Source organism: Periplaneta americana, chromosome 6, assembly GCF_040183065.1.
Source record: "Periplaneta americana isolate PAMFEO1 chromosome 6, P.americana_PAMFEO1_priV1, whole genome shotgun sequence".
NCBI lineage: Eukaryota > Metazoa > Arthropoda > Insecta > Blattodea > Blattidae > Periplaneta > Periplaneta americana.
Window position 1 is genome coordinate 536,967 of NC_091122.1, and position 26,374 is coordinate 563,340.

General features: G+C 37.9%; 3 protein-coding genes across 7 annotated transcripts in view; all 3 read right to left on the minus strand.

Moving 5' to 3' along the window:
• Window positions 1-6,552, minus strand: part of LOC138700861 (small G protein signaling modulator 2-like) — a 50,333-nt gene extending 43,781 nt beyond the window's left edge. For all 4 annotated transcript variants that reach the window (XM_069827241.1, XM_069827242.1, XM_069827240.1 and 1 more), the window contains exon 1: window positions 6,408-6,552. In XM_069827241.1, coding sequence (XP_069683342.1) covers window positions 6,408-6,426 — 19 coding nt within the window. In that variant the 5' untranslated portion in view covers window positions 6,427-6,552. The remainder of the gene's footprint in view (window positions 1-6,407) is intronic.
• Window positions 6,553-10,821: 4,269 nt separating this feature from the next.
• Window positions 10,822-18,944, minus strand: Miox (Myo-inositol oxygenase). The gene is made up of 7 exons (XM_069827205.1): window positions 18,805-18,944; window positions 18,181-18,367; window positions 14,912-15,120; window positions 14,479-14,615; window positions 14,173-14,307; window positions 13,559-13,654; window positions 10,822-11,313 (listed from the first exon to the last, which is right to left on the minus strand). The coding sequence occupies exons 1-7, from the start codon at window positions 18,814-18,816 to the stop codon at window positions 11,205-11,207; spliced, it is 885 nt and encodes a 294-aa protein (XP_069683306.1). The 5' UTR covers window positions 18,817-18,944; the 3' UTR covers window positions 10,822-11,204.
• A 691-nt stretch (window positions 18,945-19,635) lies between these two features.
• The window catches only part of su(w[a]) (suppressor of white-apricot), a 31,164-nt gene continuing 24,425 nt past the window's right edge, over window positions 19,636-26,374 (minus strand). For both annotated transcript variants that reach the window (XM_069827203.1, XM_069827204.1), the window contains exon 16: window positions 19,636-21,513. The gene's annotated coding sequence lies outside the window, so the exon portion shown is untranslated. The remainder of the gene's footprint in view (window positions 21,514-26,374) is intronic.

The window sequence follows — 26,374 nt, forward strand, 5'->3', positions numbered from 1 at the left end:
ATTAAAAAAATATGGTCTGTAAAGTTTTGAATAATATAATATAGACCACCTCTGTGGTGTAGAGGTCAGCATGCTGGTCTCTTACGCAGAGAGCCCGGGTTCGATTTCCGGTCGGGTTGAATTTCCTGGTTTAGGTTTTTCAGGGTTTTTCCTCAACCGTAAGGCAAATGCCAGGGAATTCGGGCCACAACATCCTTGAATATCACCGGCCTCATTAATCACCGAAATCATATTCATAACAAATCAGTAATACAAATATAGTCGCCATCTAGTTCACAACAATAGAACCAGTCTCAACAATAGTACACAGGCCTTCGGAGTTCACATAGAAGATTATAAAAAAAAACTCGCGATATGGCCAGAGACAGAGCCATCTATATACAAAGCCGGAGCATTGAGTCGGCAACACTGTAATTAACTGTCAAACGGAGGCCTACGGTACAAAAGCACGTGTTTGTGTTAATGTCAATTTTCAATGTAAATGAATGTTATAACAAGTGTGTGTCGATGAAATTATGTTCGCGGCCATACCAAACGTTTATTGTTTATGTGTTATAAACTAAATGCTTATTGGCGATAAAAGCAAGACAACAAATGAAAATAAAATGGTTGCAGTCTCTGACAATTTTTACGGTTAATAATGACAGTTTATTTTCATAATTTACATTCTAAATATTAAATATTGTATAAACTACATTTTTACAGTCTTATTGTAGTTTGTGGTGTATCAGAATTCTAGCCAAATTGTTGGGTCTCGCCTGCTACATAATATATCAATAAAGTTACGCCGTTGATTTTCAAGTTCATTGTAAACAGCTGTTTGCAGTTTTGTTGAAGATTCGGAATGCCTACTATACGTCAGAACTACCTATAATTTGTGGATGCATACACTCGCTTTGTTGGTTTTCAAGATTTGTTTATTAATATTATTTTTTTGTAATAAATTAGTTATAAACATGTTTCTTTTCACTTAGTATTTACAGGATTTAAAATTCACTGAGTTTACGCTAATTGGCACACAAGAGGGCTTCTTCAGTCTCTTGCTCACTGTTCCCTCGCCACCAACTATATCTTAAAATCTAATTAGATTGTGGCGCCATTTAGAATATTCTGGTTGCATTGGGGAGTTGCGCGCGCATCCAGCGAGAAGGAAGGCGCAGGGAAACGAAACTCGAGCTTCGGTAGGCGCTGTAGCGCGGCACGGAGCGAAAGGGGGGGGGACTACGGGACGGCGCAGAGCGGAGAGAACAGGGGAGCCTCTAGAAGCGTATCCCTCTGGAAGGTTCGAAAAGCCACGCGAATCGAAGATTCGAGATGTTGTGATTTAATAAATAAAAGCGCGAGTGAGTGAGTCAGTTAGTTAGTCTTCAGTCAGCCTTCAAGTCTTGGACAGCAGCCAGCAAGGTGGACCTGAGTTCGAACTGTGGCAGTATCCAGGCGAGTGTGACGTATCCGGAGGCTTGGGTTCGAGGTGCAGGGAACCGCAACTGGAAAGCTTGGGTTCGATTTGTAGTGAACTGTATCTGGAATGCTTGGGTTCGACGTACAGTGAACTTGAGTGAGCTAGAAGAACTAACCAAGGCGAACGAGCTGTGAACCGAGAACTGACAGTTTTGTTCTGCACATAGTGCTTGTGAACATTAGTTGAAATTAGGAGTACATTGTTGTTCTACTCAATAATACCGTGTATTGTCATTGTCGCTGTGTGGAGTGCAATAACGACTACTGTGTTGCTGTGTTGGGTGGAATACCCATTGTTGTAGGGTGAATCATTAAGAATAAAATCACATTGTTATCGGGGAGTGGTGGAAAAGTAGAATAAAAGTTACAATATTATCTTCAGAAGAAATAAAACAGATTTTGAATTGGTCACTCCCAGGGAGGAGAAGAAAAGGACGACCACCACTTACATGGAGAGGAGTTGCTGAGGCCATGCAGGCTAGAGGGTTGGAAAATGGACGTTGGGATGACCGACAACAATGGAAAAGGGGAATAAAAGGCAACAGCTGAAAGTGGAAACGCCTATAAAAGTAAAAGTAAAAGTAAGAAATAAAACAGCTTTCGAAAAATGTATAATACCTGAAATATTACGTACAAATGGCTGCATAAATACGTGAAAACTGCACCTTCCATTATTAGCCAAACAACTCAAACACAGCAATATAGCCTACAATGGTGGCAAACCAGTTACAGCTGACATGTGATAATAACGCACTAGTAAGGATCCATGTAGCAAACGGTACACCGTATATGCTTTTAGCACAAGAGCTGGGCCTGTTTGATACACCTACCTTAGTAATGTTATAGATAGCATAAGTTTAGGTTTCAAAATCTAAGTTTTAACAATATAATTATAAATTGCTATATCAAACTACAAGAAACAATAAAATGATAGGCACTGGCTTCTTTTAACTCTCTACAGACATTATGCGGAATGATTCCCATTCAGATCTTTCAGTGCTAAAAAATTGACAAAGACGGAAATACTTAAAATCACGGGAAAATCTGAAGAACGGCGTAAGGGATGGTTAACGAGAAGCAAGAAAGTCGATTACGCTTTTCATTGCACAACTTGTAATATTGACGAAATCTGTGTATATTGTTTGTTGCATTAGAGAAATCTGAAGAATTAATATTCTGAAGGTTTTAAAAAAATGTGGCAACACGTTGTTTTGTTAGCTAACAGCATTGAACGCTTGTTGTGAAGCATAGAATAGAATTATATGGCTGACAGTCTGTGAATCGAGATTATTCATTATTATGAAACCGAAGTGACATGAATGTGCAGCGATAACTTGTAATTCCCCTAAAGAGTTCTTAAAAAAATTGCCGAGTATTCGTAATAGGCCCTAATGTGTTAACCGTACAAATATTAAAGTTAGCATTGATATTATACAGCCGTACTTGTGATTTGGAAAGTTCATGTATCGAGTAGCCCCAGTAGAAAATAGAATGATCCTCCCCTTATAATACTTTCCTCTCTCCCCATACCCACAGCCAGGAGAAACCTCATTTTTTTTTAATTTCCCTATTTCCAACTCCCTTGCCCTTGTCAATGCTACTTCTGCTACAATACATCCACCATCATCTATATCCTAATTTCTTCTATATTACACTATATTCTCATCTATCTTACTTCATTTTATTAATTTAATTCTTATATCTTATCTGCACGAGACTCGAACCTGCGAAATTGGAATTACCACCATAGCGCCTCAACCAACTGGGCCAAACTGCCACCCAACGAAGTCATGTTAAAATACTGGACGTCTTATGTTCACGGAAATGAAATATTAAAACCATTTTCACGTCACGAATACTGTTAATATTTCTACATTATTCTCAAAGCTTGAAAAAGGAAGAAATAAACTGTTTAAATAAAAATATATAAATTATAGCCTTATATTACATAAATAAACATATCATTATTGTTCATCGCTACATTTAAATACGCACTTATTACCGGTACTCCGGTAAAATCGAAAGATTTTTCCCTGCTTTGTCCAAAAAGAGGCAAAGTTTTACAGCAGGAAATTGAGAAAGAAAAGTATGTTATGTATTGCAATGCCAATTATAAATAATTTGTTAATTAGATCTAGATTCATTTTCCGGGCTGAGAGGCCGTGGTCTATTGGTTGGTTTTATACCAGACGTTTCGTCTGCAACTGCGGCTCCACTGAAGATGTCTGCCGCAGTTGCAGACGAAACGTCTGATATAAAACCAACCAATAGACCACGGCCTCTCAGCCCGGAAAATGAATCTAGATCTATAGACTCCGGCCGTGAAAGCCTACACTGCAAGATTAATTTGTTAATTGTAAATGCATTCGTAAATTAATTAAATTAACACGTGTCAGCAGCACCCATGGAGCAATGAGACCGATGAATTTAAGATATAACAAAAATACAGTTTCTAACCACAATATTTTTTTACGGTTTTTGTCACTGTAAACCGTAATACTTAATCCTCACTAATTATTTGTGTCCTTAAAGCTGCTGTGCTAGTTTGCGTGGATAGAAACACATAGTAGGTGTATAAAATCGTATTTTTATCTGCCTGAATTTGTACTTTTATGTGACTAAAAGTGTATTAGTGCCTATTTTTATAATTTCAGAGTCTATTTTAGAAGCCTAAAATTGGTTTTTAAAGTCCTAAAATCCGAGGTCTACTTATTATTGTTCGGATATATTGCAATTAATGTAAAATGTCTGTTATAAATGTGAGTGTATAAAATTTCTCAAATTTTCACAATTCGAGTACGGTACTACATAGTCCCAAAAATTTGCCGTCCAATGACACGGCTCATGTTGGCCCATGCGTAGACTACTGCCCTGGGTTGATGGCAATTTCTTCAGTCCACTCCAGTTTTGACATTCTAGTAGCGGTTGGTGAAATTATATACTAACCTGTCCACACCTGTGGAGTAACGGTCAGCGCGTCTGGCCCGGGTTTGATTCCCGGTCGGGACAAGTTATCTAGTTGAGGTTTTTTCCGGGGTTTTCCCTCAACCCAATACGAGCAAATGCTAGCTAACTATCGGTGTTGGACCCCGGATTCATTTCGCCGGCATTATCACCTTCATATCATTCAGACGCTAAATAACCTTAGATGTTGTTACAGCGTCGTAAAATAACCCAATTAAAAAAAATATATATATATATATATATATATATATATATATATATATATATATATATACTAACCTCTGATCTCTGCTGTTGCAACGAACAAGTGACAAATCCCGTCCACAGCGAATGTGGACGTCCTTTGATGTACCGACAAGTGACGGATCACCAAACGATCGATTCGCCTTCGCTGGACATGTGGACACATGTTCCGAATTCAGTCAGCGAAAGGTTTCGTTCGTTGTTCGCGGCTTTCAGGAGTGGTAAGCACAATAGGACTCAGGCTGTAGTGCAAGCCTTGGCTTCCCTCCTCCGTACGTGAGAGAGAAAAAAAGACGATCATGTGCCGTGACTTCAATGAATTTTGGGGGAGGGGGGGACAAATGCGATGCTTCTCGCATCACAATTATTCCGAAAACTTCTGTAAGATTTCATTAAGTTTTAAAAATGTATACTTGCTGCTATAATATTCTAATTCAATTCCTAACATTTCAAGCCGTTAGCCATTAAAGATACATCACTGAATGTGAAGAAATTGTTTACTTTTGATCGGACAGTAGGACTAGGCGTTTATTGCTCATTATAAAAATAAAAATGTTCCCTACGGCAACAGTATCTTGTCTTTATTGTTCGTTATTAAATTATTATTACCTTTGCATCAACAAAGTTGGGATTGGAGTTTCTGTTTGTATGCTGAATGTCGTAGAAAGTGTCGTGTACTTGGATTGCATAGTATTTGAATTTCTAGGGGTTCTCTATGACCATGAGAGAAAAAGACGACTGCGATTGCAAGCCACGCTGCATAATTGCTACACGATATTTAGTTCTTTAAATTATTTCACAAAATGGAATCATAACCAGATATTCCACTCATTTAGGGCAATCAAGGATAAAACAAAGAGACGCCATCTAGACGACAAAAAAGACTTCATCCCCTAGGATACAATATGTTGTGTTGTGTATTGTGAAGTTACAAACCTGAAGCTACAATAATTATAGTACACTGTCCTATAAAAAAAAAGCGCAACACTTTCAAATATATTGTTAATATATCTATTATTTGCTGTCGTAAAAGCGGCTAAAAGGCATGTGGAATCAAAAAATCAACAATTTATTTTATAAATGCATGTTTTGAATTCTTGAATAAACCATTCTCTTCCGTTGTGATATCTTTAAGTTTCCTGATCCTGTGCTTAACTAAAATATTTATTTTTCTAGGAGTGTATTGAGAACTCTCACGTCATTGAGAGACATATTTCTGGGTTTTATCGTCCATTTTTTGTTGTTGCGACCGTTGGAATTAAATTACATTCACTCAATGAACGCAGCAGGAATATACAAGTTTTGCTGAAAGTCAAGAAAAACTTGAATACTGATTGTAGAACCATTTCGGTACTGGCAGTTATCAATGGAGCACGGTGGCACACAGCCCTGACCTGCTACATCACATCTCGACCAACCCAAGATATTAACCCACCACATTTCCGTATCCTAGCAACGAATGAGGGCGGGATGAAGATCCCATCGCATGTTGTGGTGGACCCCACCACCTGGGGCAACAGGTATTATCTGTCCTTCATCCGGACCGACAAAATTGCAGTAGAAATAGAGGGACGTATGAAATTTCGTCAAAACTCCCCCCGAGATTGTGCAAATGCAGGCGATGACATGCTTGGCAACGTTCCATATTGAACTGCCACGCGATGAGGGACAGTGTTGCTCGGCAACAATGAGCCCGCGGGGTGTCAGTTACCGAAGGAACACATGCGAATAACACTTACCAGAGCTCGACACGGCCATATTGGTGTGCGGACGGCTGCTCACACTTCGATTTCGTCCATCTTGCTCACTGCCATTACAGTACCGGCGCCGCCGTATGACAACCTACGTGCGTGTTTGTCACAGTCCCTGCCCGCGCCTGCGCACTCCGGCAGGGCCGGACGACCAGCATCGATCGATGACATGGCCTTTGGAATGCGTCGGGTCAAGACCCGACTATGCTATTACCTAATTGCTCGAGAGGTCTGGACAATATCTGGCAGGGAAAGTATGACAGACTCCAAAATGAGTGGATAGCTTTTGTCGCAGACCAAGGAAACGTTTATAATAATAAATGTTGCAATAATAACACTGAAGATTTCTTTTTGTGCCAAATAGGTACTATCTAATGCAGATTTAGTTCTGAATTTGATTCTGAAATCCGTAAATCTTTAGCACTCTGCTTTTTGAAAATAAATCTTCACCCTAACTTCCGTAACTAAGGAAGCGAATTAACATACCTATGCCACTTTTGTTCTAAAGTAACCAGCAGCATAGCCACACTTGTGGAGTAACTGTCAGCGTGTCTGGCCGCGAAACCAGGTGGCCCGGGTTCGAATCCCGGTCGGGGCAAGTCACCTGATTGAGGTTTTTTCCGGGGTTTTCCCTCAACCCCATACAAGCAAATGCTGGGTAACTTTCGGTGCTGGACCCTGGACTCATTTCACCGGCATTATCACCTTCATATCATTCAGACGCTAAATAACCTAGATGTTGATACAGCGTCGTAAAATAACCCAATAAAATAAATAGCCAGTCGTAAGTGTAAATGCCGCTAATTATTTGGAGAGAAAATACTCCATTTTTATTATTTTAGGTCCACTATAAGAAAAAAAAACTTAACTTTTGTAGTTATCCTAGTAAACATCAGCCGGGCCATCTTCTTGCAATTGAGGTCCAGGGCACATGCATTTCCAAATAGGTATATTGTACTTTTTATCAGTTTGTATTGTGTTTGGTCCAGGGGAATTACTACCTGTAGTCTTGCATCACACATTTTTGGTTTATGAAAAATACTCCTCTTTAACGCTAAAATATCTACGAATCGCTTCATTGTATGCTTTAACCAATGCACAGTAAGCGTAAGCGAAGTACCGGTATTATGAAAACCATGCTTATAGTTTTTGGTAACGTAATTTTTGGCGTAATACTTGGCGGTTACATTACTGGTAAACTGGGCGTAGAAATGAGAGGCCAAGAATAATCACTTTACAGTCTTCATATACGGAGCGTTTGCTTACATAAAGTAGGTCGACCAGCACAAAGGCCATGCAACATGCTCGGCAGTCCAGTTCAGTCTCTCTGTAGAAGTGGCTGTGTGGTGGCGTGTTATCTTTTTTCCTTTCCGCAATCACTCTTTTTCAGATAAGTCTCAACCATGAAAATTCTCTGTTCTAGGCTAATGTAAATTTCTATGGTGCCATATGAGCAAGCTAATCTAAACACTTCACTAACACAATCAGAAGAATAACATGCAATCCAACGTCAACACAACCACTCCTACAAATCTAAATACTTCACTAACGCAATCAAAAGAATAACACACAATCTCTCCTATAAATCTCAACACTTCACTAACACAATCAAAAGAATAACACACAATCTAACGTCAACTCAATCACTCCTATAAATCTAAATGCTTCACTAACGCACAACCACTCCTAAACCTAAACACTTCACTAACACAATCAGAACAATAACACGGAATCTAACGTCAACACAACTACTTGTATGGACACTGAAATGGACTGCAGAGTGTGGGAGATGGTATGCCACATGATGCACCACCTTCCTGCCGGTCATGTGCCACCCGGTCAACCTACAGAATGTAAGCGATCTTTCGCATAACCTTCAACGGTCCTGGATTGACGCTAATTTTGTCTCACTCCTTTTAAATCCTACTTAAATACATTTTACACTTTCATTGTCCTTTAACCATTTCATTAGACAACTTTCTCATAATTTACTCCAAAGCTGGCATTGCAGGAAGTAAGAAATTCTGCCTGTTCCCATGTCACAGGCCACTCCATCTTTTTCTTGGTCTGCCACGAGATTTATATTTCTCAATAATCTATCTTCCTCCATACGTTCGAAATGAGGTCTCCAATTTTAATGCATCTGTGCTCTTCAATTATTTTTGGCGTAGGCCTACTTCTATGAACTCAAGTGAGTATAGGGGCTGCACTTTGGGCTATGTAATAAACGCAAATAATGGTATAGTGGAAACCACTACACTACCACTTTTAAAGTAATACTACAGTCTGATCCGTTTGGGAAGACATGAAATAAAATGACTATAAAATTTATAATGAGAGTGTTGTAGAATGCATTTCAGTTCCAATGTGACACTGAAGCACGGGAGTTTTGTATCATCATCATTACCACATAAGAAACAAAAGACCAAATAAACAAAATGGCGCTTACTGACAACGAGCGAAATGTGTCTTCCATGTCAGTAGGTGAATGAATACCCATAATGCAATCATATGAACTGAAACAAGCTGGTCCTAAAGTTAATGTTTGGTGCACAGTAAGTTGCTATGATCTGTATGGGTCGTTTATCTTCATAGAGGAAACAGTTCAACCAGGACCATACCTGGGCATTTGAAAAACTTCTTCGAATCACAACTGCAACAGGAAAACAACATGGGTATCACGTTCCAACAGGATGGTGCACCACTTCACTGAGCAACAGACGTCAGTGATTATCTGGATGATACATTTTGTAACAATGGTGTGGTTGAGGAAGGCCAATTATGTGGCCTCCAAATTTGGAGACACCACCAGATTTCTTTCTATGGAGTTTCATGAAGAATGATGTGTATGATCTCAGACAAAGATTTTCTCAGTTTTTGAGAAAGTTACCCCTGAGATGTTAGACCGCACATGGGAGGAATCAGCCTCAAGATATGAACTGTGTCGTGTTTGCAATGGTGGGCACATTGAGGTCCAATTTGGACAAAACTCCCATTCTTCTAGAATGCATGTACAAATTATTCAACAATAAATAGCAACAATTCTCATTTTATCACGTTTTTATTTTACTGTATGTCTTCTCAAATGGATCGCTCTGTCTAATATTGTAGAGGCAAGAAGTTCCATAGCAGTGATGCGTGACTTAGTTGCGTGCACTTTGCCACTCTTCTCCTGAAGATAATGTCATTTTTCGGTCACATAGTAGCATTGCACTCATTTATCTCAGTATTCACTTGACATAACATATTCATCTTCAGTGTCATCGAAGAGATCTGCCTAAAAGAACGAAAATTTATTTTATTGAAGACAGTGTATTTTTTTTCACAGGAAAAAATTTACATTTTGAAGATGCCATGGAACAGTGCTTATTAATGTAACAAGAAATAGCAAAAATCTCAACAGAAGACAAGAGCAAGTTATAAAGATTCGAACCGTGTGAGGTAAATGGTTCAACAGCACAAGAAGGAAAGTGCTGCTCCCACCACTGAACAATCTTCACTCATCTATTGAACTTGTGTCACCAATGACTTCTGTTCTGAACAAATTTTTTTATTTATCACTCAACACAATATAATGTAGTCCTACACAAACCCTTGTGGTTCTACCAGACTTGAGTCTTTATAAATAATTTCTCTTTTCAAACAGTGTCTAGTGCATTCCACGAATTCCCTATTAGTCAATCACCAAAATCATTCATCTTTTGCTATGATCTACGAGCTGAAATGCATTCCTGTTGGGGGGAAGAGGAACAAAAAATGTTTTGGATATCCCACCAATTTTCTATTAGGCCTATTCAATCTCAACAATCATTCACTTTCCACGGTGAACTACAAGCTTTAAAGCATTTTTTGTCTGAAAATAAAAGTATTGTTCCAAGTTTTTACAGTAACTCACAAAACAATACAGCTTCATTGCAGAACAAGTTTTCTAGGGATGTGATGTCTGTTATTTGTAATGGGAGGTCAGCATTCGCTCTAGTGTCAGTGTTGATTGCTCATCAAACGAACCGGATTTGAGTCCCACAATATAGAGAATATGGCACAAAGGCTTGCTTGATAACCTCACAGGTTTCAACTGTAAGACCAATGTCAAGTAATCTCATGGCAAATCCTCAGATCCACCGATGCTAGATAGCTTTCTTTTTTCCTTCTTTAGGTGCTACATCTTCATGTTTGATGTTTTGGTTTTCCTTTGAATGAACACTAGTTGCTGTCACACAGTAGGGCTCCACGCTGAGAATAGAACTACGGATCGCTTGCTTGGTTGCCTCAGTTCCACATAATCCCAGCTCACGATACTCCTTAGTTTTCTACCATATCGATAATTATTTACCTTCAGCATTTTGGGGGGAAATTTGTATTCCCACATAGTGGATACAGGGATGACCAGAAAATCAAGCAATGTAACAAAAAATTCTTTATTTACAATTCACATTGAATAGTTCAGACAAATCTTTGTTAATATTCAAATAATTACTTGTTTAATTTCCGTCAGTGATTTATCTTATTGATATCACAAAGTGAAATCTTTGCTAATTACATGTTATACATTTTTTTTTTTTTTTGTATTTAGCGAAAACGTTAATACTACAAATATGTATAACATGTAATTAGCAAAGATTTCACTTTGTGATATCAATAAGATAAATCATTAACGGAAATTAAAGAAGTAATTATTTGAATATAAAAATTCTTTATTAAATACAAGCGAAATATTTCACATTGTGAAAATTAATGTACACATTCCTTGTCTGTTAGGCAAGAAACCACACTAGCAGGTAGCATCTACCACTCCAGCTCTCCTGGCATGTACTTGTCGATCAGACTCTGGTAGTAGGGCATGAGGGCCTCTATGTCTGGCACGCTCGTGCTCTTGGTGTACAGGTCGTACTTGCTGCAAGCAAAGAGAAGTATGCAATTAACAATCATTTAATTATCATACAATTATAGTAAGGAATAAGGGATTTCTGAATTTTAAAGGTTGTTTTATAAAGAGAGGTCTATAAAATTTCCATTTACATATACTTTGTCCTGTAAACCTATATACACACATCTTGAACAATGCAAAACACAATCTAGTTCCGCAATGACAAGTTCGGACTCCTCCAGTGACCTTCACTTATTTTTGCATCTCACAATGTTGACTAGAATGTCTGGTCATTACAATGAAGAGCATGTGTTGCTCGTTCGTACAAAGTGCCAAATGGATTCATTTAAAGCACAGTAGAATCTCTATTATCCATGGTAATGAAGGGGGTGGACTGAACGGTTAATCGAAAAAAATCGGATAATCCGTACCATAAAAGATTTTCATAAATTAAGTGCATTATAGTACTTTGGTCTACAGTTTCGTGATTTCCTTCGTGGTCTTGTGTTTAACATGCTATGTAGTAGGTCAAGAGTTCACTAAAAATTCGGTTGTTAACGATGAGTTCTTAAAGGTCAAGGGTTGATAGTTGATTGTCTGTGAAAAGATAGGAATACTTGAAGTTTCACGTTGTATATTTACATACTTTATGCACTGTATCATTTTTTTTATTAAATCGTGTACAGTTTCTCCTTTCCTAAACCTCTCAGTTATTTGTTTTTACGCTAATTAACACAACACGTTTTCTTTTGACAACTGTGGAAGACATTTTGTATAGAAGTTATACAATACGACTACTCGAATTGTAATGCTAAGGAAAGAATGATACACGGGTTTGTGGAAGTTCTTGGGGTAATTTCTTTGAAAGAGGTAGTGACTATTTTATAAGCAGACTAACTATTTCTGTTGCCGAGAGCAAAGCATTCCTACTACATACTGTGAGACTTGTAAGGGTAAAGGCTTGTAGTAACTCTCTGTAGAAAAACTACGTAGAAATATAAAGTGCAGTACTTCATAATTTTTTCTACACGAGAATAAGAAAAAAAAAAAGCTAGAAAAGTCGGATAATCCAACAATTGGTTAATAGGGTGACGGATAATCGGGGTTCTACTGTACATTAAAGGGCATTTCAGATTGAATTTTGCAAAGTGTTACACTCAGAAAGTTAGCTGGAATTTTAGATGAAGCATGGTTTCATCTGAGTGGCTATGTAAACTCTCAAAACTCGCGTATATGGGCACAACAAAATCCTCGTGCAAAATATACAAAACCTTTGCATTCTCAGAAAATCGGAGTGTGGTGTGACTGAATGCTTTATGTTTTTTTTTTAACAAATGGTTACCACAGAAGTATACTTCCAAATATTTAACGAGTTTGTCAATTAGTTAACAGATGATGAACTAGCTTATGGATATTTCCAACAAGACGGTGCAACATGTCACACTTCAAATGTCAGTCTGAGAAAAATTGAAATCTTTGGTCACCAACATCTCCCGATCTAATGCCACCCAACTACTTAGTTGAGAATGAAGTTACCATTACCGAAGAGTATTTCAGAATCTTGAGGGACTGTACAAGTGTGCTTGGATGTGGAAGGAGATCATTTTCAACACTGGCTACAAGCAGGTTCTGTTGGACATATAAATTTTCAAGACAAACTTAAGTAACTTACAATTTTATAGACCAAAGTTTGCGGCTTCTAGCAACAGAATCACCCTGTATTACAAAAGTATTTCGTATTAATAACCTGACGTTACACAATTATTAGAGAAATACACATTTAATGCCAATATATTCTGCCAGTTGCACTGTCTGGCAATTAATGCAATAAAAGACATTTTCGTCACTTACTTGAATTCCAGCACCCAGTGGAGCATCTTCTTGTCCTTCTCGTTGCAGAGGTGAGTGTAATCGCCGCCAGCATGCCACGGATAAAATGAGTTGAGAATGAAGTTACCATTACCGAAGAGTATTTCAGAATCTTGAGGGACTGTACAAGTGTGCTTGGATGTGGAAGGAGATCATTTTCAACACTGGCTACAAGCAGGTTCTGTTGGACATATAAATTTTCAAGACAAACTTAAGTAACTTACAATTTTATAGACCAAAGTTTGCGGCTTCTAGCAACAGAATCACCCTGTATTACAAAAGTATTTCGTATTAATAACCTGACGTTACACAATTATTAGAGAAATACACATTTAATGCCAATATATTCTGCCAGTTGCACTGTCTGGCAATTAATGCAATAAAAGACATTTTCGTCACTTACTTGAATTCCAGCACCCAGTGGAGCATCTTCTTGTCCTTCTCGTTGCAGAGGTGAGTGTAATCGCCGCCAGCATGCCACGGATAAAATGAGTGGAATCTGCAGCACATTAAACATTATTCATCTGTTTCTTCTTCCCCTTTGAAGCACATGTATTTTACTTATACTTTGTATTTCATCTCATCAGTTTTATTTCCTTTTGGAAATTTTTAGTCCATATTCTGTTATCAGTTTGTTTAATCTAAATGTGGTTTTCTATAAACTGTCTTAGTGCCTGATATGATTACCTGGTCGTCTGCAATAGTAAGTTGTACATTCGTTTAGAGTGAAACACCTGACATACCGCATTTTCGTAATAAGAGTAACAATAATTATTACAACAATAACAAATTTCCCTTACTTAATATCAACTTCATCTTATTATACGTTTCACATTTTCTAATAAAAAAATGTTGTTTTAAGTGGAGCGTTATTCTGTTCTGATAATATATGAACAGAATCTGAGCATAGTTTAAAGAAAAATCACTTCCCCACACACACACAGACAAACTAAAAACTAAATTTTCAGAATGCTGGAAAAGCGGACTTCCGCGAAAATCTCCAACATACTCACTCACCTTATCATGTAGAGGGCCTCTTCTGGCAGGGTGCTCTTGTTGTGCCTCAGCACTTGGTACATGTACTCGTCATGCCCCCACGACATGGTGATGTTCTCCAGACCGCAGTTCGGTTGGTACATGCCGTACTTGGTGCTGCCAACACAGACCACACTCTCACTGCATGCTTCCTGAATCTGCCCAGCATTCATTTTAAACACTTAAGGAGTTTGTATTCTTTAATTAAGCGTATTTGAAATCAATGCATGCATTAAATACAGATGTAACTCTCTTTTTTTGCCTTTAAATTCAGGAGACTGCACTTACTTGTACAGTGGGTTCTTGCCATCTGGGTTGTTCTTGAAGCTCGTCTGTCTGTACACGATGGAGTTGCCCCATTCGCAGCCGACAGGGAAGGTGTCCCCGACCACTGCCCATTGGGGTTCACCATAGAATGCCATGATCTGTTAACACACACGTGCAGGCCTTGAGTCCCCTGCCTGAGCACCATTGGGAGAAATGCCGAAGTCATGGGTTACCTTCAATCAAGCTCATGAATCACGTTTGATATTTAGAGATGAAAAGTATTGCAAAGAACAAAATTCAAGCAGAAAATCTCTGGAAATTTGTCGAGCAAATTGCAATCACGAATTATTTTTTTTCGCCTATTGGTCAAAAATCCCGACATTCGTCTGCATTCAACTGACTTGATTGTTGATGCACATTATTATTTGCTTAATGAGTATGTAACTTCTGTTACCTTTCCCAGATCGTGGATGAGGCCAGTCAGGTGGAACCAGTCCTCCTCCGGATGATCTGCCCGGATGCGCTCGGCTGTCTGGAAGGCATGCATGATGTTTGGGATGTCCACATCTGGGTCACTCTCATCCACGAGGTCGTTCAGCTTCACAAGAGCATCCATAATCGTGGACCGGATCTTGTCGAATCGCAGCCAGTAATCCATCTTGCCTGCAACAACAGGCAGCTAGTTCTGCATCTCCAAGCTTTTGATCCAATTCTCTGTTTTGTTCCTGGAGAGATTGAGCATTTCAAAGTACCTATTAGCTTTACTTTGACTAACTTTGTAAACTAAACTGCTATGTGAAATCTGATTCCAGTTATTATGTAACCTCTTTTCCCTACTAACATTTGAATTTTGCGTTTTTAACCTTTTTAGAAGTAATGCTTATGTACCGGATTATTATAAAAGAGTTATTAGAAAAGCTTAATTTGCCAAGACTTTATCTACATACAAAATCACTTATTTTGCTGATTGTGGAGCTGAGTGTTTCAAATGTCTTTGGAACAGGCAGCCTTTTCGTTTTTGCACTTGCGACCTCAATACCAAATGATTGTTGCAACATACCAGCAGCTATGTAATGTAATGCACGAAGAAAGAATGATTAAATTTATAATGCAATGAAGTTAGCTGCATTGATTTCGATCTGGTCTACATTAAACTACAGCAGAGGGCAACACTGTGCCAACTTACACAGGCTGCAACTCTTGTCAAAAAGAAGATATTTTTAACAAATTACTCATTTCCATATGTCAGTGCTGACTGCTAAGCCCTTCAGCATGTTTGTAAAGAAATAAGTCATTCTAGAATTATATGATTTTAAAATATGTTCAAGGTCCTCAAAATATCATTCTATCGATCATGTAAGAAGTTTCCACGATTTTATTAAGTTCAGAGCAATAAACACTCTTTATTACTTCACTCGTCAGTGTGTCTTTCATCAGATGGAAACTGGCCTGCTTGTGGAAGATCTCTTTGTTCACTAAATGAAAATTCAAAGAAAAAAATTCCAAGTCCTTTGGTGTTCTGTTCTTGAGTCTTGATGGTGACTATAGAGGCCTCAAAGTATCACCAGTCAACAGGTTTTTCTTTATTATTTACTAGCCGTACCCGTGCGCTCCGCTGCACCCGTTAGAAATAAATATAAAGTAATTACATAATTAAAATAGGACATTTGATCCAGGGAACATTCGTGTTTGATAGAAGGATAAATCGTTTAATATGTTACTTAATTTAAATTGCATCCAAATAATTAAAATGCGATCATTTTGGTCCAGAGACACTCATTTGGTGCAATGACAATTCCTTTAACATGTTTCTAATTTTTATTACATGCAACCATACTTTAATGAAGACTGACATATCATTTAGATTTAATGTGTATATTTTATTTTACTTGCTATATGTTTCCATTGAATTATGATAATAACTTAATTTTAACCCATGTTTTCTACGTATTCAGTAAATGGCGCTTGGGCCACTATGGTTCTGAACCCTTCAAATAACTTAAATTATATTATATTATATTATATTATATCATATCAGAAGTTACTGTACTAACATATAGCATTATGTCCATCTAGAGAAACTACACTTTCCAATGGTGAAATAATAATTAATTATACAAATCGGTTAATTTAGCTTCCGATATTACTTCATACAAACACAGAAACATTCTCTGTAGGCTATCTTTCATAGCTTTCGATTGTTGCTGTCCAAGGCCCCTTATAGACGAAGTCATTTGTTTTTTAATTCATTACACGGCCTTAGATGGCAGTTATTTTAATTTTAAGACTCATTTATCTCATTAAATATCAGTCCTATCAAAATTTTTCAAGGAATAAAACTTATCGCAAATTATTTTGAAAGAAACTTTTGTTATGTAACATTTTTCACAAAAATCAATAATAAGCGAGATATTTCGATTTATTTAATTCATGCCCCCTTATAACCCCCCTTTTAAATAATGTATTTTGAATGACATGTAGCCTAAAATCTAAGTTACAACGAACTTAATTTATATTCCAATTTTCATCGAAATCCGTTCAGCCATTATCGCGTGAAAAGGTAACAAACATACAGACAGACAGACAGACATACAAACAAAAATTTCAAAAAAGCTATTTTGGGTTTCAGGGTGGTTAATTATATATGTTAGGACCAATTATTTTTGGAAAATCGAAAATTACCAGAGAAATTTCGGCTACAGATTTATTATTAGTATAGATTAAATCTGATGGAGTTAGGGCCATCAGGCTTCTCTGCCACATCACCAGAAAAGGAAGTGCAAAGAAGACAACAGTATGAATACAGTAAAACTTCTTTTACACACTCCGCACTTATTCGTTTTTCCCCAGGTCGTGGGAGGATTCATACTTTTCAAGTTAATTTGTTTTTTGTCCAGGAGATGTGAAGAACGTCATTTATACATTCTAAATAAATTTTCCTCGAAATAAGGTTTGCCATGAAAATGTAAGAAAGCGAAATATATGCAAATGGCCTACATAGGCCCTGCTAAGACGCAACACACTTCGAAATTCGTGGGGATTCGAAGTTGCCCTTGTTTGCCTCCACCAATCTTGTGAAACATGATGCAACAGACCAAATTACCGAACAGTGATCACAATCTGAGGGCGTGATTTATTCCTTAGTAGCAAGCCGTCCAAAATGGCTGACCTTATAAAATAATCACAGGTTGGGAAATGAAGATCACATTATAGGAACAAGGTAAGTCAATTTCGCACGATTTTCTGGGTGGAGTTTGAAGTGTAATATACTCTATCAGCCAGGTTTGGCTCTAAGCAGCTTACATATAATCTTACATTCTTCAATAATGTGTGTTATAAGTTTGACTACTTATTAGATACCAAAAATGACTTAACTATAAAGTTCTAAATCTCTCTTGTGAAACATTTTACTTAAATATTAACTCGTTCTTCAAATGCTATTTCAGAAGTTATTAATGCCACTTCAGCATTCTCAGTTATACTTTTTTTTCCGACTCCCAAAAACGTATAAACGAAGTTTTACTGTAATTGCCTAATATATTTAATGATTAGGCAACGAAACATCTAAAGTCAAGTGTAAGTAAGTGATTGATTGCATAGTTTTGAAAAGAAACAAAACAGTAACATTTTCGAAGCTTTTACAATGAAATTTAAAATTGTAAGTTGACTGCACTACATTCTATAATGTTTGTTGTTAAATTCCAATAAGCAAGTCAGACTGACCTCTTACAAAGTCCACTGTCTGGTATGTGTGCATCTTATGGTACGTCATGCGGACCCTCTCCTTAATTGGGTCCTCTGGGTCCACTGAGTAGTCCCGGAACATGCCAACCGGCTTCGCTGCAAACGCTGGCTCCGGCCGGAGCAGCAGGGAGGGGTCCAGCACCTCCACTGGCCCGGAAGCTTCTTGCTGCAGTGCACCGTAATACATTTTAATTTGCCGTGATGTGAGTGAATTTCTCTTAAAAAGCTCGTGTTTTTGCTTCAGAATATTTTTGAGAAGTCATTAAAACATGGCGCAGCTGACATGAATTATGAAAGATGATCCAAAATGAGACAACTATCTTGTTGCAATGGAACAAAATTATTTTTTAATGAAAAGACATGCAACTCTGATGTACTAAGTGTTAAATAAAAATTAAAAGAGGAAGCAACGATACTTCTAGTGGCAGTATCAAAATTACATTTGATGTCTTCAAAGTACTGTCATTCCCCTGAACTCACACTCTTTCTGTCTGAGGACTTTGTCATCTCAACTGCGTTAAAATTTAACAAATTATTCACAGTTATATTCTCAAAAGGCAGTTTAACAGTGCAATAGAAACATGTTCAACTGATGTAACTTACCACGACCCTCATGGCTGTCACTCTGAAATGCCGGCCTGCGCTGCTCTCCGCATTATATACGACATTATCAGCTGGACTTTGCCCCTCTCACACTGGCAAAGCAAGATGCCGGGGTAATTACAATTCTTTTGGTGAACGTAACACACACAGCCAGGTCCAGGGCTGATACTTACAACCACTCCAATGGCGACACAGCATTCCAAGTTTCAATTTTATTCTATGATGTACGTGAAACCCTGTTCTTTACTGTAAGTTTCCATTTAATTCACTGTTTAAATACGACAACTGTGCAAAGCTCCACTAAGTATTGCAACCACCACCAACTGAGACTGTGGGAGTCACAAATTCTCTAGACTGTGCCTACTCTTAAGCAATATTAGAATGGTAAGCTGATCTCAGTGCACAACAGTGAACAGTGTGCATTTGTAAGCATGGTGATGTTTGCTGTCACAAGGCTGACTGCAGTCGGATATGCACATCAACAAATTATTCTTTAAAACAAAACAATGGCACTTCGCTATGGTGAAGCAGTGCAAACCTGACAGATACGAGAGGTGATTTCAGACTGGACATCACGATAAAATGAGCACAGCAAGGAAACTGAATACTACCCCCCAACCACTCAAATCTGGTTTTACTGAGGATTTCGTTTACATCCACGATATCCCATCAGGTCTGTTAATCAGAGATTCGAACCTGGACTGGCCGTCACTCACGCACGAGAAAACAGAAGCAGATAACTCATGGCCTGAGGAGGTCGAGGTCAGCACTGCAGAGATAAGAGTCAGGGCAGCACAAACTCGTGGGACTCACAGAATGAAACAAGCTACGCAGGCTCAATACAGTTTATTGCAAAACAAGTCAGGCCAGCTGAACACAATAAATTAAAACAATGTACACATGAAACGGAGATCCCAGCTTTTGCTATCATTATCACAGATTGTATCTGTTACCACAGAGTCCTGTTCCCGAGATTTCATTGGTCACCTTGCTAGAGGATCACCACATTCATCTAGCACAGAGTAAATCATATTCTCTTTACCTTTATGATCGCTGGAGTTCCCTGACTCACTACAAAAACAAGTGACAAGTGGTGGGGGGGGGGGGGGAGCGCAAAGTACGTCATTACAGAAGTTTGTCAGTTTGCCACACTGGCGCTGGAGTGCTGCTACCTGTTTCCAATGAGAATGAAAAAAACTGGTTATAAGTGTTGCCAACCTGACTTTTAAGTTCATATTATAAATACCCATTATTTACAGAATTTACCAGTCTTACAACACTGATATAATTATTGCAGTATAAATCGTCTCTTTGTATAGCAGATTTAAAACTTTAGCTATATTAGCCACTTTGTTCAGTTGGTCAGTGATCAGTGAATATTAAAGATACAGGCCCGGCACGAGGAATGTGTTGTGAAGGGTTTTCAGTTTGATGTTAAACCATTATTATTATTATTATTATTATGCTAAACCAAAAACCATAATTATGTGGTATGCATATAGTGGTTAAACATTTAATTTAAACTGATAAATCATTGTGCGCTGTGTCTTTGGGAAGTAATATGAGAAATGCTAACAACAATATTGTTGGTGTAATGAATAGCTGATCGCACTTGTAACATGAGATGTGGCACCAGTGGGAATAACATTCACTTATAATTCAAAAGTCTCTCGATTATATTTACTGAGCTCGAGGTCTTCTAATGTATTGGTTTGAGCCCTGACCACATGCAGTATGTAACAGATTGGCCATCCCCATGTTAACATGTGGACGAGAACAACCATCAGGATCGCCACAGCCGATTGGGAACGACCGCTAGATGGAAGTATGCAATTCAAATGAGAGTTATAACGTGACTTCTTATGCAGCAGATAGATGGCAGCATAGTCAAATTTATAAAAGTTGACTGATCAATCTGTTATATGTGATCTGGGGTTTATGGAAGCAATTCAGCTCTTAGAATACAAGGAAGACTGAGGAATAATCATCTTCGATTAAAACATTTGGGGCCACACCACACCAGTCCAAAGTTCGGGAACAGAACTCTGTACGAAAAAGTAGCAGACAGTAAGAGCCTTGCAAGGCGAGCCTCAAACCTGCAGAGGAATGGTAATGAGAGCTGACAAACGTAAGAATGTTCAGTTTAAACAGCCTGGCTTTGTACTGCAGGATGTTTTATCATGACCTGAAGTGCCACAGGGTGACAAAAATTATAAAGTGTAAACGAAACAGAGAAAAGAAATAACCGTCAAAGGAAGCAAACACAGGGAGGAAGAACACAAATCACTTACTTTTAGAAATTAAGCATTCAGTTGGAATTATCCATAAAACTTCTGTATTACATAAATATAAAAGAACTCGCCCAAACTTCGGATGACTCAATGTCGCAGTAAGTTCCCAATTCATACCACTAGAAACTGCACGAGTATCCTTTTCTCCAATAAAGAAACGCAAGAGTTTTGTGTCTGCAACACGATTACCTGATACTGCACTGTACATACAAAACACTGTACAAAATTGTTCCCTATCAGTCACACATCGCACGTGCCTGCTTGAGACCTCAGCAACCAGGAAGATTTGTTTTCTTAATCACGTGATAAACGAAAATCCATGCATAAAAATATATTGAAGACAAGCCGATTTCCTTGAGGTTGTGCTGCAAAGGCAGGCTGGTCCCAGTGGGTTGGCAGTACTCTGCTTAGCCGACACCTGCAACACAAATATCTGCTATGAAACGCGAGCCACTATCAACTAACCAATCTTTTTATAATTACGGTTCACATCAATTATATCTGGGTTTCATTCTTTTCATCTGCAATATGAAGAAAGAAAACTGCAGATTACAGTAGAGTACCAGAGGAAACTACAGCGAAGTAATTTAGGATGATCTTAAATATTCGAAACTCCACACAATACCAGTTTCTGGAAGCACTTCAGATATCGAAGTTCGACTGTATTTGTGCATCCAAAAGAGACATATCACATCAGCATTTTGTGATACTGTCAGCTCAGTGTAGATACTGCACATCTCTAGCACGTGACAGTGAACACAGGTTCTTGTCCTCTTTTAAAAATGGCGCCTTCCAGCCTCATGGCGGTTTAGACGGCTGTTTCTTTGTTTAGCTTGTGCGAACATTGATAATATAGCAATCTAGTGGGGGTAGATTCAGGTGCTTCATTAAAAACTGTAGGCCACTACTTTATTTGTAATTATTGACGTTCCTATGTATTTCAATTTTTATTTTTCTTATTTAAAAGTGTCGTTGTTTTGGAATTGTCAGATATGAGGGATTCCACTGTAGATATAAATGATATGGTCTACTATCTGTTTCTTGTGGGGCTCATTCTGGTATTTGTTTATGGTAAAACTACAGGTGTCCCACGCCATGGCATCACAGTCTAAGGCATCCTGCCTAGGACTCGTTTTACGGAATGCGTGCTGGTTCGAGTCCTCATGGAAGAAATTTTTTCATGAAATTTCAGCCAGTGTACGAGACCAGTACCCACCCAGCATCGTGATGCACTTGGGGAGCTACAATAGATAGCAAAATTGGGTTGCAAAAGCCAGCTGTAACAGCTGGGGGATCATTGTGCTAACCACACGATACCTCCATTCTGGTTGGATGATCGTCCACCCCTGCTTCGGCATGTAAACGTGAGGCCAGCACCCGGCTGGTTGGTTGGGGCCCTTCAAGGGTTGTGGCGTCATGGATTATTATTATTATTATTATTATTATTATTATTATTATTGTTATTATTATTATTATTATTATTATTATTATTATTATTAAAACCACAAGTAGAATGAAACATAAGGTAATGGCATTAGTGGAGGATACACTACAAATAATATTTCAATTTGATTTCCAATTCTGCATACCAGATGTTAATGAAGTGAAGAAGTGACTGAGGTATGGGACTCGAAAGAAAGTGGGTGACCCCAGTGATATGCTCATTGCAGAAAATTTAGATAAGTTCGTTACGTCACGATGAAAAAGGTCAAAAGACGCATACTGATTGCGAGCCATCTCCTCATGTCAGAGGGCATCAACAAAATCATCAACCACGCCACTCAAGTCATATTTACAAGCATGCAGTCCAAAATGTTATGGGCAGAGGTTCTCTTCAGTCCATGCATAAGTGCCTCAGCAAACATCGTCTGTATTCATTTCTCTACACCATTTAATACATATAACTGTGTAACCATAGAGTGTTAGTTGGGAGGCCAGAAGGAAAAAAACCTTTTGGGAGAACGAGGCGTAGATGGGATGATAACATTAAAATGGATTTGAGAGAGGTGGGATATGATGATAGGAACTGGATTAATCTTGCTCAGGATAGGGACTGATGGCGGGCTTATGTGAGGTGACAATGAACCTCGACGTTCTCTAAAAGCCATTTGTAAGTTTGTATAAGTTTCGAATACATTTTTTGGGTACATTAACGCATAATACTCGCGTACTAATCCTCAAGAGAACTGTTGAAGTCTAAACCAAAAATATGAATTTTCATGCAACGCAAAACTGCTCTAGGGTTCTGTGTTCTCTACACACAACACTGAAACTAATGCGTCCAGTAATTGATCTGCATTAGGATTAATGGAGATGTTTCATATAATAACACTGAAGTAAATATCATTATGACCCATACAAGTCGATAGTACCAAACATCCATCATGCATTAGGTAAAAGAAAAATATGGTGGAGCTTCAATTGTACTGAATAGAGAACATTTTTTTGCATGAAATTAGCTGCTTCCAATGCAGGTTTTAGCGCTGACTTTAATGGTGCAATTAATTTTTCTCTGGTACCCTCAGTTTCTTTGAGTCGGTTCTGGTTTTTGAGACTTCAAATGCTAATATTTCTTTGATACAATAATAAAAAGCAATACTGGTAATTTAATCTAATTGCCTTATTGATTTACTGCTTTATTCAACAAGGATCCCGGTGTGAGGATATTAAATTTCCTCTTAAAATTCAATAAAGATAACAGTCTGTTTTCTTTTCCATTCCCTGCATTTTTATTATGATACAAAACTGACTCCTAAGTGTTCCTGCACTTCATATATCACCACTCCTTATCTGAAGGTCAAGATCACCCCAGAGAAATTTCTTCAGCCCCTTGTTAGCAGCCTCCAGTCACTTATAAGGTTTACTATCATGTTTGTGTTTATACTGATATGTGAAGTTAAATTACTAGACCACAGAGTTAAATACATCACATTAAGTGTATTAATGATCCTGACAATTTCTACAATGTGTGGTGAATATACTGTTAAGTCGAATAGGCAGAGAATAATAGGAAAGGGTTGAGAATTGTATTCTGGTTGTAAGCTAGGTGAGCTAAATAGGAGGTGTGCTTCTGACAACACAAAAGTGACGCATGGCTCACTTTTATTAATACCACAGAGTGTTAGAGATATTCCTTATAACACATAAGTTTGCTTAAAATATTATGTTAGATGTTTATTCTTGACTATCACTATGACACAGGTATAAATTACCTCATCACCATGACAACAGTTGCAATTCTGTGGAACGAATGATTCATGTGATAATTGTAGGAGTCCTCAACAAAGATTACTGAATTAAATGAGTTTTGAGTCCAAAGTGGCCAATTCATAATAGAAAACAGTGAGGACTACACTTCAACAATGACAGGTCGAAAATTCATGGACTGACAAAGTTCACATGGTGCAACACAATTGTGACATTAGTTGTTGTTTTCTAATGCCAGGCGTTTGACAATGAAGTCACTTGACCTCTTGCACTCCAATATTTTTCAAAGACATTATCATGGCCAGCCACTGAAGCACAGATTTTGAGGTGTTCCGAATCCATTTCTTGGTTTGAGTTGCACAATGGGCAGTTAGGGGACTGATATATTCCAATTCTATGCAGGTGTTTGGCCAAACAATCATGGCCTGTTGCCAATCTAAATGCAGCTACAGACGATTTTCGTGGTAAATCGGGAATTAACTGTGGATTTTGATGCAGAGAGTTCCATTTTTTCCCTTGGGATTGAGTTATCAAATTTTTTTTGTTGAAGTTTAAGTATGTAGATTTAATAAATCTCTTCACAGAGTAATATGTGACATTAGTTGGCAATCTCAAACTGTCATAGGTCACCATACTTCAACACGTCAAAAGAGGAAAGTTTATCGTCAATTACATTAGCCAAGGTCATTATTACATCACTACTGCGACCAAATGCTGAGTGTGTCAAAACCATCACAAGTGCGTTTACCATACAGATAAATAGATAGACAGTGGGGTTTAAAAAGGGAGCGTCAGCTACTCTGGCATTTGCCATATATGTTGCAATTATTGTTTTTATATTATATCTTGTACATGATTTTGGACTAAATGCACATTGACATTTCATGAGGTGTCATGCAAGAAGAAATGAAAATTAAATTAAATTCAAATAAGGAGAATAAAATATAAAGTAATGTTTCTGATCATTTTTGGGAATCCAATCCTTGAATAGTGATTTTTCTGGATGGACATTTCCCCAATCTTTTTCCCCGAATGCACACATACTTTACATGAAAATTTCGGAACAGGGTTCCCACAGTAAAGCTGGACAATATTATAAACAATTTTGGTATCACTGCTTGGTGACTACATTTCATTTATCTACATGATTAAAATTTACAAGACGAATGCAAAACCAAAAATAATAATATATATAATATACATATACATATTCGTACTAGACTTTTAACACCACTTGTCTATGGATGGACCTATATGTATTATGGATTGGGTTATTTTACGACGCTGTATCAACATCGAGGTTATTTAGCGTCTGAATGTTATGAAGGTGATAATGCCGGTGAAATGAGTCCAGGGTCCAGCACTGAAAGTTACCCAGCATTTGCTCATATTGGGTTGAGAGAAAACCCTGTACTATGGAAGTAAAAGTAATTTATTGGGATTGTCATGGAGTACATCAGTGATAAAAGGCGATATTCAATCACCACACTCACTTGCACCAAATAGAGAAACAGCTCAAGTGGAGACTGTTAAAGCTAATCTTAAAGCCGCAGTTTGTGAATATCGAGAACTAAATCTGGCCAGTTGCTTAAATATCAGTTATATGAAGATGAATATTTTGCCAGATTCAGGAAATTAAAAAAAAAAATCTTTGAAATGACAAAAAAGGAAATACTTAGTCTTGCACCTGACAGCTTTGCGTAATGTTGGTAGCGAGAGATGCGAAGTTGGCACAGTGACCACTACACAACACGGAGTTTGTTATTCTACACCATTAATTTAAATGGTAATGATTACGTAACTCTGCTTTTTATTACTGCCCTCTTAGAGAGGCCTAAAGTTTTTGATGTCCACTGTATTACATGACCTGCAGGAATGGAGGAATGCCCTATATATATATTGTAACTTTTATTCAACAATGATCTGACTTTTATTTCTAAGTTTAATCACCCACCTGTCAACAATGGGTATTCCACTCAACACAGTAGTCGTTATTGCACTCCACCGAACGACAATGACAATTCATGTGTATTATTGAGAACAACAACAATGTATTCCTAATTTTTTTAACT